We start from the raw sequence: 16,906 nt of genomic DNA, 5'->3' as shown, positions 1-16,906 counted from the left end.
TTGAGGACAAGAAACTAAATTACCCTATTCTGACTTTACAGGTGGGCAGCTGAGGAGCACAGTAAGGAACAGTTGTGTTTCTGATGTTCAAAAGGAGCTTGACACTTAATATTTTTACAGATCAGACAAATGAGAATGCAGCCTGAGAAGTTTTGGTCCTGCAGGGGCTTGAAAGCATGAATAACTTTACTTATAAGAATAGTCCCACTGAAGTGGAATAGTTCCTCTGAGTATGTCTAACGCCCTTAGTCCCTCTGCAGGGTCAGGCCTTAAGTGCATGTTCTTTCTGAACAATCAGACTGATTTTGAAAAGCATCAGGGAGCCCTCCCTTAGCTGAAACAGTCATGCACATCAATGGTAGCCAAAAAATCTCTAACATGCCCAGCATTTCTTCCCTGAAAGGGTAATACACAGGAAAAACGGTCTCTGTTTCTCTTTTTTGCCTCCAATTTCAACTACAGGCACAGAAATACCCCACTGCAAAGGCTGGGCGTACAGGCAAGCAGGTTTTACATATTTATATTGAATTACTACTTCTCTATTGTTTTGTTGGTGGCTACTGCTATAGGGCATCCTCGGGTTTTGACGGTCACATCAAAGGAGCTGCTCTGGCGTGAGAACTGGTCAAAGTGAGCCAGATAATTCATGGATTTATTGCCGAGGTCGGTTCCCATGATTGTCAGTGGGCAGCAGCCACCGCTGTGTCGTAATCCTCATTCTCTCGGTAAGGCACATACTGCCTTAAAAAGGTTTAATGATCCAATAGTGATTTACTAATGGGAATCTTTCTTGTGGGTTTAGCAGGCCTTGAGGGAGGACAGGGCGGCACATGAAGGTCAGTTTCCAGCAGTATCGAGAAGCGTTTTAATTTGTTTTGTTTTGTTTTGAGATTCCTGTTTGTAGCACTTTTATCCACCAACTGCAAGAATAAATTGCAGGGAAGAGTCAGTGCAGCTGGGCAGGCGTCAGCCCCGTGGTGCCAGGGAGGACGGGGAGGGAGCAGACGGTGATGGGGTGGCAGGTGACCACTGGAGACCCGAGGTAATTAGCTAAAAACACACACTTCAGCCTTTGCCATCCAGGAAACGATCGGCACACGGCCAGAGAGCCCGGACAGCCCCGGGAAACCGCAGCCTCTCGCTGGGGCTGCAGCCCTCTCTGTGGGGAGAGCAGGGATGGGGCTGCCCGGCGGGATGGTCCCCAGAAGCAGGGAGGGGGGGTAAGGGGGAGGGCAGGAGCTGCTCCCCGCACCCCAGGAGCCGGGGAGCCCCCCACCTTTCCCCCTGCCACCCCGGAGCCTCTGCGGGAAACCAAACCCAACAACGCCCAACCAAAACAAACTCCCCTCTCCACCAAAACACAATGAGAAAGCAGCGGAGGGAGAGGGGGTGGAGAGAAACAGTGTTATTTTATTTTAAGGCTTATATATTAAACCCAAGTGTTGTGCTGGGAAGTGTCATTAAAAATTATTTGAGCAATCCCCACACAACAGACCTCATCTGGTTAATCTGCTCGCAAAAGCATACCTTAAATGCACAGCACTTTTTAACAAACTCCCCAAAGGAGTGTCCTTCTTCTAAAGAAAAACAAAGTTACTTGGCTGTCTGGTACATGAAAAAAAATAGAGCACTCAGAATTAAATCAAAAGTCCGGGGGGGGGGGGGGGGGGGAATTGTAGGCCTTTAAGTAATCATAATTTTGTCCCCTTAGGTATATTGATTACCCTATAGTAATTTATTAGATTTTGACCTACCCCACAGTAATACAGAACACTCTTTTTTGGATATTCTTTACAGGTAAAACACGTTTCTTTACATCTTCCAGTAAGGTTCTGTCTCCAGGAGCAGTGTGCTGGTTCCCTAGGAGGCATCGCAGTCTGACACACGTGAAGACACGGGCAGAGTTGGACATCTCCCGGCTGCCAGGCAATTGCAATCACAATTTCAATGTTGCATTAAGGTATTTTTTTCATCCTGAAGACTTTCCTTTGTAGAAGGGAAAAATGCTGAATATGGACTGTGTGGAAAGCAAAATTAAGTCAACACCTTAGAAGGACTTTCCTGTGAAATAAGCAATAACAGGGTTCAGATAAGCATCATCTGCAACATTTAGCTTTGCCCGAATGCAGTACCAGCAGCTGTAGCCGTAAAAAAGGCCTCTCCAGACCATGAAAGTAATTCAACCAGACGCATTCCCTTCTTTTTCCCATATTCATTTCCTTTTGCTTCTGATTTTTGAATTTCTAGGGTATGAGACTAATTCATGTGTCCCAGCTTTGCACTGCCTCCATGAATGCAAAAAAAAATCCCTTTAAAAGAAATTACATTGACGTCATCTCATAATCACCCCCAGTGCTGCAGCCTGACCATTAGGAGAAGTTCTGAAGTCAGTGTTGAATGAGGTGTTGACCACTCTCAGCTTTACAGGGTCGATAGGTGACAACATCACATTATCATCCAACGATGCTGATACTGTTCTGTGGTTTCTTCAGGTGAGAAAAAAGCTGATTCTTTGAAAAAAAAAAATTAAATCACGTGTGAAAAGATTCTTAAGCTTCAAATCCTGTCTCTCCACAGACAATACAAGACAGAGGAGGAGAAACCCAGTTGCCTGGCCATACACATTTAGTGCCACCTCAGTGACTTCGGGTTTGCCAGGTGTTGGCACAGGGCCGGCAGAGGTGACACGGGGGACACCTGCACCTTCCCCAGCGGTAGCTGGAGCCCAGCTTGGAACATGGCAAATATTTAGGCAACTGAATGCTGACCAAGTGATTGTATTTACACATTAATAGCACTTCACAACTTCCAATAGTAGCAATTATTAGAGGCAAAAAACCCCAGAAGCAACAAACAAATCCCAAACCAAAACATCGCTTTTCAGATAATTAGCCGTCAAATTTTCTTTCATCTGTAAATGACGAAAGCTTGGGTTTACCCTCAGGTTGAGACCCCAGTATTTCTAGCTCCTGCCTGGTGCCCCGCTGCTTATCATTTCTGACCAGGGTGAGGTGTGTTGCTGCCGTCATCCGTCCCTTTGGGCACCTTCACACCTTGTCTTCCAATGCACGGGTCTTTGCTGTGTGAAATGGTGAAGCAGAGGAACAGGGCACGAGTGATAATATCAGCATTGAGTAAAATGAGGGTGAGGGTCAGGCAGTAGCCTCACACAGATGAGGCTGGGCACATGAACCTTGCAAACAAAGCTGTACCGATTTCTTCATCTTTTCTGGAGACCGGACCTCATTTGTGTGCTCCCAGGCTGTCTGTGCCTGTACCAGGAGATGACTGATGAGACTGGTGACTACAGAGCCGGTGACTACAGTCCATTTCACATTTCAGCAGTATTTTCTCATGTAGTATCTTGTGATAAACAGTTGTTTGTGACCTTTTCTGTTATGAAGAAGCAATTTCTCATCTACAGTAGCCCTAAGAATTTGCCAGTATCCACGTCCCAGGCTTGGGTAAGTGCCCTTTCCTTATCCCGTGACATCCTGACTGAGGTATCATCTTTCAGAATAGCTGCAAACAAGCATTTTGGAGGCTCACGCCACGGAGGCAGACGCGTGCCCTGGCACCTCCTGGCAGCTGTTCAGGCAGATGCACTCACAGGCTACGATTACTGTGTTTGAATCTCCGCATTCAGCCCCCGGCCACAGCGGCAGGTTTTTCCTCTGGGGCAGTAGCTCATCCCGGATTTCCTCCCCTGGCAAGCAGAGGGAAGGGGGACGGGCAGTGCCGCCTCTCGGTTGCCCTCTCCTCTCTCGGCAGTGATGGTCCCCCGGCGCTGGGTGACACAGTATCACAGCCGGAGCGCTTTCCATTTGCACCGCTGAGGACTGGGGTTTCCAGCCTGCTAATGCTGACTGACAGGACTGGTTTTTAGCTTTTTCCTCTGAAGAAAAACATTCTAGGAAATTGCACAACCTCCTTTGATCCTCATCAACTGGAATTTAAGGTTGCAAACCCACCCATTGGAAAGTTAGTGGAAGCCAGCTGCTGACTGCTGAGCAAACAGCCTGATCTGCTTTCCTGCCCTGTGTGCTGTCATCTAGTCCTAACTTACACAAACGACAAACTTTCTTCTTCCTCCAGGTCCATTCGTCACTGAACGCGGATAAAGGCAGAAAAGGGTGAAGTGAGGCCGCGTGCACAGCCACGAGTCCTACCTTTTGGACCGCGGTTATGCCAAGGAAACACCTTCCCTTTGCTGTGCTTTAAAAATCACGTAGACTCCTTCAGCTCTGACCTGTCAGCACAGCTACCAGAGCCATCAGATGCTGTTGCCCTCTGATGTCTTTCCAACAGCGCGTCTGAAATATGCTGCTTCTCCACTAATTTCTCACTTGGGAAACCTTTCTCTGCTGTCCCAGAGGTAACGCTCCCCACAGAAGCTCAGGACTGAACAGGCACAAAGGCTGAGCTCCTGCCCCAAGTGCTGGTCCCTTCAGGTGATCCACATGAAAAAAACAAACCAAACCACAACACAACAAAACAAAACAAAACCCAGGAAAACAGAGGAGACATCAACAACTCGGCATCCGTGACTTGGGCCTGTTTGCTGAGAGTGAAAATGGCATAAACCCAAACACAGGGGCTGCAGAAATCCATCCCTGGTGCCAGTGTTGCAGGATGCTAAAATAACTACTTTCATCTAATCAGTCTCTTAGAAATATTTTTTCAAACTCCCTTTTTTTTTAAAAGTGAGGCAAAATGTTGCATTTGGGGGAACAAATGGTAGCATTTGGGGGCACATCAATTAGATTGAAGCCCTTAGGTGGAACCAGGTCAGGGGCTGCCCATTTTTAACAGGGTATGATGCACTGGAGATCTCCCTCCAAGCTCTTAGAGGGCAGCTTAATAGTTAACAGCTTTAAGTCAAGTAGGGTTACAACCTGCTCTTTTTCATGTAAATAAAGCCCACTTTTTATCTACTTGCCAGTTCACTAATGTAATCCTTAGTCCTGAAGCTGCTCATACAGAAAGTGAATGGTACCTGAACCGGGTACAGCAGCGCAACACTCACTTCCCCAAACAAAAAATGTCTAATTGCCCCCCAAACAACAAAACTTGAGAGAAGATGGAGCATGATTTACAGCACAGGGGCAGAGAGCCTTCTTCCCCCTCTTTTGTCCATTTTCTCCTGGGACAGCACGCTGTTCAGGCAAACCACCATCCCTCCTCGCCAGGGATGGCGACGTGTTTCATGCGTGGGAAAAAGGGATGAGGGGAGCAGCCACTGAGCGGAGGCTGCATCTCGAGGAGGGATGAAGCCTCTGTCTGCCTGAAGGGTGGTCACCCCCTTTCTGTGCCTCAGTCTCGTCGGCTGATACTTGGGCACAATAATCTCCTAGTGCCTTTTGAACACGTCATGTAAGACTTTGTGCTCATCCTCGTGGACAGAGCTTACATGCCTTCTACAGAAGGGCTTTATGGGCCTCAGATGAAACAATAGCAAACCTTTGCCTTGGTGAGAACTGGTAAATTAAGTGGCCAGAACCGGAGGTAGAAACTACCCTACTCAATGCAGATGTTTAGTGATCTCACTGGGTTAAAGTTTTCCCCTTCTCTGCACAGGAGGTGAAGGAAAAGCTGAACCCAGAAATCCCAATGACCTTTGGGGCGCTCTGGGAGGGGTAGATGGGTTTGTATCGTTAGATGTACCATCAAAGCAGAACCAGTTCACGAGCCCCAAAACCAGTGCTGCTTTACCCACCGCCTCTTCCTGCCTGCTCCAAGCACGGGCTGGGGGACGCGGTCCCGGCCGAGCCGGGGAGCAGCCATTACCAGAAACCAACTTTGCCTCCACCAGCATTCCTCAAGAGCCAGCAAAAACTGCAACAAACCATCCATAAAACGCAGTCAAAAAGGACTTCGTTTAATTAGTGATATGTAAAGACTTTTGCATAGAAAAAAGGTTAACAAAGTAATGCATAAAAGACCAACTAGGTACAGTATTTTTAAAACAAATATTTTAAAGTATATTTTGCATAATGTTTAACATTCTCAATGCTTATTGCTTTCTCCACACAGCAGAGAAATCAAGTGCATAATAATACATGCTGTGTTTTATTTTTTACTTTTTTTTACATAAAATCTCTAGTTCTTGACTGGATGTATTAAAATACTTAGGTTATTTTAAGTCACTGTAATAAAAAATGAAAGCAAACCATTTTATGCAGCACTAGTTGTCTGGGTATTGACAAAATAATTTACTGACATACCCTTTAATACATTCATTTTGGTTTGGAATCAAACCCACATTACAATGTTGGCGTGTTAATAGCCAATTTAAGAATTGTCCCTACCGTAACTTCATTCATACCCAGAGTGATCGTTCTCCCTGTAGGTGATAGTGAAAAGAAGAGGGATCTTGCACAGAATCGGCTAAAAGTAAATGTCCAAATACAGCTAAATAAGTTAACTTGAAGTCTCGCAACACCGAGTCTCTTGTATTGGCGTGAATCGAGCGTATCCGAGTGTGCACACTTTAAGTAGGTGGTTACTCCCGGGTGCGTGACAAGCTCACCGTTTGTCAGACACACGCTAGCACCATATTTAAGTCATAAAACAGGGTGCCTGGAGGCTCACAGGCAGCGCTGAAACCTTCATTAATCCCAGCACTGTTAAGATAATTGCTTTTACCAATGCTATGCTAGATGTCACGATTTGGCAAGTCCGTACAAAGAAAGTGAACTAAGGAAGTGAGAACTAGGCCTGTCAAATTGAACATTCTTCCTCGGCAATCTTTTGGCTAAAAAAACCTCTCCCCTTCAAGAGCACACTCTTGTCTGGAAAGATATCCAAGTCCTGGATGCAGGATTCCCCCCCTCTCCCATACCACCTCCTTCCCTGTGCAATGTTATTTGTTTTAGCAGAAGACACACATATAAAATATTTTTATTATTATCTTTTTTTCAATGTCAGGCACTTATGAAACTCAAACTCTCTTTTCCAGCCTGGGGAGAGCCGGCAGGCGCCATCCCTCGCCTCGCTGCCAAACAGGGATACGTGGCTGGAGAAGTATTAGTTCTGGCGCCTACGTGTTTCCCAGGACACCTCTACAGGCTGACATGGCCACCCCGCTGCTGGCAGCCCCTGCTCCTCCCACCGGTGCCTCCAGCAGAACAGACCCGGACAGAAGAAGCTGGTGGTGGTGGTATCGCCCCGTGTCCTCTCCGACGCTGGGAGGGAGGAGGACAGCCATGGCCTTCCTCGGTGGGCTGGTGGCACCTCCCTGTTGGCCTTGAGGTGGGTGGTGGGAGGGTGTGGGGGTGCACGGGGGCCCGTGCTGAGGGAGAGGAGGGAGCCGGCCCGGGAAGGGAGAGGGGGCAACTTAAAAGGCCCCCACTTCAGTCCCCCAGGGTCGGTAGGGCTTCGTGCCGCCCCCGCTGCCGGCCTGCTGAGGGCTGGCGGTGGCGGACACGGCCAAGGGAGGGGTGATGGCGGTGGCCGCAGCCACGGCGGCGGCGGCAGCACTGGGGGGGAGCATGGGGAAGGCGCCGGTGAAGGAGAGGGGGAAGCTCTGGGCAGCCGCTGTGGCTGCCGCTGCCGCAGCGTGGACGGTGGCGGAGAGGGAGAGGAGGGAGGTGGAGAGGGGGGGCACGCAGGGAGCCACGCTGCCGGCGGAAGGGACTCGGAGGGCGGCGTCGGCGTGGGCGAAGGTGGCGGTGAGCAGGGCAGAGCCGTGGTGGGGGGGCACGTCCGAGGAGAGTCTGCACGGGGCGGCCTCCGCGGCGTGGAGTCCGTTGGGCTGCAGCAAGGCAGCCGGGAGGTGGTGAAAGGCGGCTGCCCAGTGGTGAGGGTGCAGGGGGTGGTGGTGGTGGGCCATGGAGGAGGTCATGGCGGCGGCCTCCCTCTGCGAGGCGCAGGTGCTGAGGTGGGACACCAGCCGGACGCGCAGCGGGTCGGACGTGTCGAGCCCCTCCACCGACGTCAGGTACCTCGCGACCTCCGTCAGGCACTCCCGGAATCCGATGCTCATGAAATCCATGGCCAGGGAATGAGCGTCAAAGTAACCTGCAAGGGGAGGGCAAGAGGCGCGTTGAGTCTCCCCAGCCGATGTTGGGGGGCATGGCTGACCCGGCCCCCCTCAGCCACCGCACCCCCAGTCACGGGCTGAGATCTGCAACGCGCAAATTTCTTCCCTGATCTGTAACTGATTTGTGTGACCGTCCCTGTAATGGCACAGGCTGCCGCTGGTTTTGCAGACAATACACAAATGAAAGGAATTAAGTCCGTAAGTACTGGTGATACTCACACAGATACACGGTGCCTCTCCTGGAAGTCCCCAGCAAGCTCCTGCGGCACCGACCCTTCGTGTGTGTGAACTACAGGTTTATCCACCAAGGTAGGAGGCTGGCCACCAGAGAGCCCACAGGTCCTGCCCTGCCTGTCCTTCATCCCCATGAACGCCCTCAGACGGCTTCTCCACACACTGAGAGAGCCGCTGTAACCGCTGCCCGGGTCCCCTCTACTTCACAGAGTCATTAAGACACTATGACATACGGTGTTATTTAACTACAAACTAAAAACATCTTGTCATGACTCTGCACACACACAATAAAAAGCTTTACTGAGAAAACGTTTTATGCAATGCCATTGCTAATTTGGAGATGGAAGACTGACAGTCATATGGCCCGTGAGGTATTTCAACAAACAGCAACTGGAGCTCCACAGGCCTGGGACAAAAAAGCATTTGAAAAAAAAAAAAAAAAAAAGTCTTATTAAATGCACATGAAAAGATATTCCCTTTCTAAAAGGGTTTAGCATCACATCTAGTGCTTTGGTTGCAGCTCGTCAATTAAAAAAACCTTTTCCGGTTTTTGGAATTTTCCGATCTTAGTTTAAAAGTACTTTCTTTCGGGAAACAATGACCTATCCACTCCCAAACTGCCACGGGGCTTCTTCCTCTTGCCTTCAGAGAAAATGTCCAGGTACCCACAACTACAATGTGTGTCAGAATAGAGACGGTAACCAAGTGCCCTGATGGAGGGTTCTGGCAGCAATACCTACACCAGGCCTAGCGCTCTCTCGCGCGAAATAACTTCAGTCTTTCTGAAAACTCCTACTGCCCCAGGAGGCTGCTTTCACTTCTATCAGCTTTCAAGCCAGAAACAGAGCCTTTCTGCGCCTGCACACCCCGCTGGAGAATTAACGTGGGCACGTCTATAGACGTCGCCGTAGATGTGCCTGCTCTGCCCCCTTGCCGCCCCACTGCCATGGCCCTTCTGGCACGGACTGCCCCCCTTCTCGCCCCACTGCCATGGCCCTTCTGGCACGGGCTGCCCCCCTTGCCGCCCCACTGCCATGGCCCTTCTGGCACGGGCTGCTCTGGGGCTGCACAACCCCCATGAGAAGCCGGCTGGGCCAGCAGATGGGGGACACGAGGGGCCGAGGGCTTGTCTCGGCGAGCCCTGACTCCTCACAGCTTTATCCCTGCCAGGTCCACGGCGACCCAGGGATGTGTGGAAATGCCGGCGTTTGAGGAAGCTGCCCAGAACCAACGGGCGGCTGTGGGGAGCCTGCGGGGTACCTGCGCGGGTGCCAGCCAGCCTGGCGCGGGGACAGCCTCCGCGCCCGAGGCTCCAGGACCTCCGGCGTCTTCAGAGGGGCTGACGCCCAGCCAAAGCCACCTCCCGGCTCTGGCCAGCAGTCAGCCAGCCTGGGAGTCCTGGGAGCCCGCGGCTCCAGCCAGGGCTTCCCGGCCTCCCTCCCTCCGGACCGGGGGAGACGCGGGGGATGTGGTTGTCACCAGCTTCCCCCGAGTCTCCGCGGCTGGCTCTGTGATGAGCCAGCCCAAAGCCCTGGCGATCCTGGCTCCCTCTCAGTCTCCTATGGTGGCCGAGACATGAAAACAGAGGAGAGATGAGAGCTGGGACTCCCAGGCTCCAGTATGTTTTGATTTTGATGGTTATCTTTTCCAGGTTTCCCCTTTGCTGGCTTCCCCCTTCTGGGAGAGACTTTAAAATGGCGTTTCTTGTTTCTTTCCAAAATCCAAGAACATCCTCCTCCTCCTCCTCCACCACCACCCCCCACAGGCACACACACTGGTGTCTGTAGGGAGTGGGAAGTCTGTTTTTTCCCTCAGCTCTCCTGGCAGCCCACCTGCTCCGCAGGCAGGACACCACCTGTCACTGGAGCTCCTCTAGCCCGCCTGTTAGCTGCCCAAGCAAAACTTGTAGCGAAGCCGCAAGAAAACACTGCCGAGGTGCCCGCACGCTCCTCGCCGATGACAGATTACCCCTGCCCCGTGCTCGCCTGCAGGGTCGGCGGAACAACCCGGCCCCGAGCAACAGCTCCCGGAGGAGCGGAGCCATTGCCCACGCCTGCGTCAGGGCGGCAGAACGGCAGGGCCCACGGGGGACCTGGGAGGCAGCCGCCCGCCCGGGCAGCTCCGCAGAGCAGAGGGATGGGAGCCATGCCGGGATTTCTTCACCGTGCCCACCACGGGCTTGGCACAGCACGCAGCAGCCGGCTCCACCCTGGCTTCCCGAGCATTCCCCACGGTGGGCGTCCCGCGCGAGGAGGAAGAGGACAAGCTGCCCCCAGCGCAGGGGACCATAAGGGTACCGGGGCCCGTTTCACCCTGCTGCCGTAATAGCTCTTTCCCATGGGAAAAATGATGGAACTCATTCCTTTGCTGATCAAAAAAAGTTTCTGGCTCGAAAGATGAGTTACGAAGTGGGAATAAGTACACTTGCAAATAAAACAGATATCTGCCTTAAAAACACCCTAAGAAGTTACATTTAAAGCTGTCACCTAGGTTGCAAAGTGAAACATTAAGCAAGCAGGAAACGCAGGCTTAAACTTTGCCCGGTACTAACTCAGAAACCTCTTTTTCTTAAACTTTCTTAATCCGTGCAGCGAGATTGCTCCTACCTCTGGGTCAGAAAGAGCAGATAAAGTCGCGGCACTCGAGAAGCTGTTGGGTATTATATGGACGGGACCGTGGCGTGGAAGGTGCCATCGCCTCTCCCCGCGCCCGGCGCTGGGTCCTTTTCCCCCGGGGCAGGGGGAGGACGGTGGCGGTGGCAGACCAAGGAAGAGACCGCGGGACCTGGGACGGCCAACAAAATCCATCTCGTCTGGCCGCAGCCGGAGCTCTGCCGGCACCTCTCCCTGCCCGCGCACTCCCTCCCCTGCCCCACCAGCGGGGCCACCCGGCCCGACCCCGGTGTAGAACGCAGCCATCAGAGGGTGGGAGCCGCTGCAGCTCTCCAGAGGGTGAGGCCGGGGAAGCTGAGCTGTGCGGGGAGGACCAAGCGGAACATCCGCGCCTTCCCCCAGCGGCTGAGCCTCCATGGCCGCGCACCGAGCCAGGCTGCGCCCGCCGAGAGCCGGCCCGTGGCCACGCAGCCACAGAGGCACCGTCACCCACACGGGGAGCAGCTCAGCTCACATTGCACAAGCACCCCCGTTCCAGCGTTTCCTAACTTTCAGGAGTGCAGCTTTTCCAGCTAACTAGTGCTTTTTAAAGAACAATTTTAGATATAAAATGAATTTTTTTTTTTAGATTTAATTTTGCACATTTTCCAAGGTGCGTCTGTTATACAAAGGGCAACAAAATCCCTTTCACCTCTTATAGCACAAGCTAACCACAAATTCTAAGCTGAAACGGACTCCCAGCAAAAGCCTCTTAACACCTAGAAAGTACATATGTCAGCTGGGTGTTAATTTTCACAAATACCAGAACGCCAGCCTTCCCCGTGCCATCTGTTGTTAAGCAGGCACTGACTGCGAGTTGAGCTCTGTAATTGCTGTGGGGTACAGAGAGGAGCAGTAATTCAGTCGCGGGCTAAAAACCTTTGAGTTTAATCAAAGAAGGAAGAGAGCAAGCAGCAGCCGCCTATTTTCTAGCCTCTACCTCTGCGGCAGAGCGGGTCGATGAAAAACCGGCTGTTTGCGTTGCAACAATTTGAACCGAAATCACAGTCGATGGCGTGGGAGGTGGGACCGTGCTTACAGGAGGCCAGCAAGTTTTTCACTGCAAATAAGTTCCAAAACCATGACTATACAGAAGCACCTCGTGGGTGGCTCCGGTGGCGGGAGGGCCGGCTTGCACAAGTGAGGACCGGCTTGCACAAGCGAGGCGCGCTGGGCCGGTGGCCGGAGGAGAGGGTCAGCCCGGGCAGCCCCCGCGTCACCCCGCACCCCCCGAGAGGAGCTGCGCGGGGCTCGCACACACCAACAGCACATCCACAGGAGCGCAGAGAGCGGGCACGTCCGCTCGCGGCTTTATCCCAGACCTGGAGCTGCCCAGAGCAGGACTGGGGTTTGTTCTGGGGAGCGAGACGGTCCTAACCCGGCATTTAAAAGTCTTCCCAGAACAAAGAAAATACATAAACAGTAATGAAAGTTCCTCTCCATCCACTTCCTTGGGTCTAGCTGCTGGATAATGAGGTTTAGCATCGTTTTGGGCTACACAATTGTTGCCACAAACCTCCTGTTTATGTTTGCTGTTTGTGTATTTGTTTTGTCTCCCTGTGCAGATTTCAGTGCTCTTTGGAAACCCCAAACAAATCTCTGACTGGGCTGCCTGTGAATGAAGCCTTTACTCCCACAGTGTTATGAAAGCAAACACAAGCCCAGGGTCAAGTGCCTCTTTTGTCCCAGTAGTTCTTTCCCACGAGTTCAATCCCACCATTAGCATTGATTTCCACTCCTTTAATCTGGAAACGCCTATCACAGCTCCTCAAAGCACTTCTTTTTCTTTTTTTTTTTTTCCTGAGATTTCCCCAAATATTAGAAAGGAAACCGTCGGCTCCTTACCTTTCCCTCCCGTCGCCTGCAGCATCTTCAGATGATCCACTGTCATTTGCAGTATTTCCGCTTTTTCTAATTTGGCAGATCCCTTTGAGATAAGATACCCATATAAATAAAGGCTTACAAGTACTAAAAACTTTAATTTATATACTTTCCACTGAGCTCAGCCTTATGGTTTCAATTTCCCCTATCATTAGGACATTCTCGGCTTAATTCCTTTGTGAGCATCTGCCTCCCAGACTCTGTCTAAGGACTAACGCCGTCTCCTCTCTCGCGATACAAGCAGGAGCAGCACAATTCTGCTTCGCTAAGGCTCAGCACAGCTCTGGCCCTGCAGACAGTGCACAGATGACATCTTCATGAAACGAAAGATGTAACTTTCTGGACTTTCTTTCTAACAACCAGCACAAAGGCAGAGCTGGCAGGGCCGGGCCTGCACCGATGCCGATGAAGACCCTGCCGCAGCATTTCCCTTCTGCTGTTACCAGTAGGTGTCCCTGTGGACACACACCCAGAAGTAGCCCTGTGTCTTAATCGCCTATTAATTTTCGCCATGTCATCTGGCTGCTGAATATTCTATTCTCATTCTCGACTGAAAAAACAACTGCAGAGCTCACAGCGTTTTAAGTTAGCGAGAGGCCAGCTTCGCAGGGACACGAAGCTGAACACTGTGCAAGAGTTTAGCTCCTCCGTCAGCAGAAATCTTTCCTGTTGCTGAGGCTGGGCTCACAGAACTATGAAAAAGCACTGGAAAAGTACAAAATACAACTCAAAAGGCGGCATTAATATATTAGTCTATAAATAAAACTATTTTGCATGGTAGCATTCCCTTCAGTATCTGGAGCACACCCAGGCGACTGAGTTTACCACGCAAATTATTCCGGCGCGAGAGACCATCCCCTGGCACCAGTTAAAACCAGGGCTGCACACGCTTCACGGCATCCTGCAAGCCACCTTCTTCTCTCGGTTACCAGCCGGTCCTCGCTGCCGCCGGCCCTCCCGCAGCCCGGCCGGCTGTACCTGGGGGGATGCTCACACCCTCCGCAGCACCAACCCCTGCCGGGGCTCCCAGAGCGGAGCTGAGATTTGGGGACGGAGAGCGGGAGGGAAACTGAACCTACAACTTAGAAACTTGAGTGAGCTGAATGTCAAGGAGCTGGACGGGGACCCACGACTTTGTCCTTGGCATGCTGCGGGAGAACGGTGAGGCTTTCCCAACAAAATACAGCGCTCATTTTTACGCCAGCACTTTTTTTTTTTTTTTCAATGCGCTTACCGCTTTCGGCGCTTTCCTTGCACAAATGGTGGTGCGCGTTAATTTTTTGGTCAGAATTCCCTGTTTTACATGCGACTACATCCTGTACTTTTCTCAGACTTCATCTTTTCCATAGACACAGCACAAGCCATCTCAGTGAGAGTGACTAATAACTAAAAACTGCATGGCGCTGGGTAATTTCCAAAGGCTCTGTAGGACTTGTTTTATAATGTTTGTGGTTTTCAAGAAGTAAACAATAAAATGGGACAAACAACTGTTGTCTCCTGCCCTGTTTATCTAGCTGAAAATACCCCTGTTGCTCCCTTCTGCCAGACCCTACACCGGGACACAGCTGCAATTATTGGTTATTAAAAGCCTATTGCAGGTGACACAAGCCATGCTCTCACCATCATTACAATATTTTAAATTTCTTCTTAGCTTTTGTTCAGACCAGGGTGGTAACTGGCCTGATTCACCACGCAGTTACCACTGACACCTCGCAATCCCACTCTCAAATTTCACTTTCTGGTTTTTATTTTACAATTAGAAGGGAGTCAGGATCTTCGTTACCAGTTGGTTCTTTTTTATTGGTAGGTAGTGTCAATTGCACATACCCACAGATCTTCAGATACCTCCAGCAAAACAGGAATAAGGCTAAATACTGAATCAAAGCCCCAAAAATGGAAAAGTAAATAAATAATTTAATTTTAACGGCATAAACAAAATGCCCTTTTTTACAGGACAGATCATATTCTAAGGTTTTGGTCTGTAATTTCATGACCCAGGAGCTGAACCAAAGTTAGCTGGATCCTCGCAGCCTCCCCGCTGAAACTCTTGGAACGTGTCACCGACTTCACCAGCAGGCGATACACGGGGCTGTTCCCTCTCCTGACGCTCTGCTTCTAAAGAGTTCATTTTAAAACATGAATAACCCAGACTGTCTGTTGCCTTTTCGGGACACCGGATTGATTAATTTGCAACTGAAATTACAGATTAAAAAATAAAGGTTTCTTAAGCAGGGGCCAGTGAGATTAAAGATTTAGACAGAAGGCTAACTGACATATAGGTTTGGGGGGGTTGTGTTGGGTTTAGGTTTTTTTTTTTGTTGTCAAATATGGAATAGGCGCATTTTTAACAAAACCACTACTGAAATTCATCGAAAAAACAGAGGCAACACGAACACAGTTACCCTTAAGGGAAAAACAAGCCAAAGAATGGAAATGTTTTTCAGCCTTATAATGAATTATGTTTCTAATAGTTTTGCCACAAGAAAGCATTTTATTGAAATGCCTGCTTTGTGCCAGATCAGGACACACACAATATTATTTTAATGAGTTTTACAAGAAAACTAACATTGCCAGATGAGATACAGAATTTTTTTTAAAAAAAAAAAGGGCTTACTTGTTTTTCAAAAGCAGTTGGCACGAGCCGCCTCAGCTCTGATAAGCTGTTATTTATACGGTCACGGCGCCTTTTCTCTATAATCTATTCCCAAAAAAACAAAACACGTTAAGTTTATAAAAAACATTGCAGGGTAAAAATCACAGCACACACGCAAATTGTCACGCGGGAAAATAATTAAACGCAACGTACCCCTCTTCTTTTCTTTCTGGCCATAATCTGAGACGTCGTCGTTGGGGAATTTGATCGAATGACAGAGCCATTACTTTGCCTGTGAGACAGTAAGAGTACATCAGGCGTTGCCCAACGGGACCCCGCTCCCCGGAGACACCTCGGGTCACCGCAGGCAGCTCGCTCAGCCCCTCTCACCACCCCCGCAGGGCGGGCTCGGAGAGCGAGAGGTGCCGGGGGCTGCTCGCCGGCGCGTCTTCTGAACCGAGGGGACAGGCTTTTGGACACGGGGTCCCTTCGCGGGGACGGTTCGCTGCCGCCCGGCTCCGCGGTTTCGTTCTCTCGGTGCGTGAAGCCCTGCCCGCCCCTCCCGCCCCCCCGCCCGCAGCAGCGCCCACCGCAGGCACCCCGCGCCCCCCCGCCGGGCTTCCCGCTCCCGCCCGCGGCTACCGGACCCGGCGGATGCTCCGGCGCGAAGCCGGTCGCCCGTCCCGCATCCGTTCGCCTCGTCCCGCATCAGGAGCGGAATCCGAAGTCCGCTTTTAAAACCACACCACCCGCGAGCGCGAACAGGCTTTTACTTCATCACGAGCGAGGAAAAAAAAAAAAAAACCCAATCCGGGAGCTTTTGATGCTCCTTCAGCCGCTGGCGGGGACGAGACGCGGCTCCGGTGCGTGCGTCCCTCGATTGCCACGACCCCCTTGGCCGCCCAGCGCGGTGCCGGCCCGTCCCCCCCCCGGCACACGCCGCCGCCGTTCCCCGCTCGCAGCCCATCTCCCCCCGGCTCCCCGAGGCCGCCCGGGAGCTACTCCGGGGAAGGTCTGATTTGAAAACGGCCAATTAAGCGGAGCTAATGAGCCGCAGCCCGGTGGCTCGCAAGCCACTCGAGCGCCCCGCGTAATTTCGAGGCTCGGGCGGCCAGACGCGGGGCGCGTTCCTGGGGGGCTATCAACAAGCTGCTAGTCGACCCGGAGGGGGACAAAACCGCCCCCTCACCCCACCCCCGACGGGGCGGCCGGGTTTCCCCCTCGCTCTGCTCCATGCCGGGGCGCATCCCGGCCCCCGCCCGCGGAGACGGCGGCCCCGGGGAGGGGAGGGGGGGGGGGGGGGGCGGGGGTGTCCCGCTTACCCCGAGTAGTTGTTCTCGCTCCCCACGTCTATCGTCTCGTCCATGTCGCTCTCTGAGGTAGTTTCCTCGCACGGTCGCTTCATCGTGGGCACCGGACGCAGTTCACAGCCGGGGTGGGGGCAGAGATAAATAAATCCGGGGGGGAGGGGGGGGCGCTCCGCACAGATCTCCTCCGCACCGCCCG

At 51.8% G+C, this 16,906-nt stretch overlaps 1 protein-coding gene across 1 annotated transcript; it reads right to left on the bottom strand.

Annotated features, from left to right (window-relative positions):
- Positions 1–7,336: 7,336 nt before the first annotated feature.
- Positions 7,337–16,805, bottom strand: HEY2 (hes related family bHLH transcription factor with YRPW motif 2). Its single transcript, XM_074168593.1, has 5 exons — positions 16,723–16,805; positions 15,614–15,692; positions 15,422–15,505; positions 12,772–12,853; positions 7,337–8,019 (listed from the first exon to the last, which is right to left on the bottom strand). The coding sequence occupies exons 1-5, from the start codon at positions 16,803–16,805 to the stop codon at positions 7,337–7,339; spliced, it is 1,011 nt and encodes a 336-aa protein (XP_074024694.1).
- Positions 16,806–16,906: the final 101 nt, after the last annotated feature.

This window comes from Numenius arquata, chromosome 2 (genome assembly GCF_964106895.1).
Source record: "Numenius arquata chromosome 2, bNumArq3.hap1.1, whole genome shotgun sequence".
NCBI lineage: Eukaryota > Metazoa > Chordata > Aves > Charadriiformes > Scolopacidae > Numenius > Numenius arquata.
Note: the sequence above shows the minus strand (reverse complement) of the source record. Positions and strands in the feature narration are given on the sequence as shown.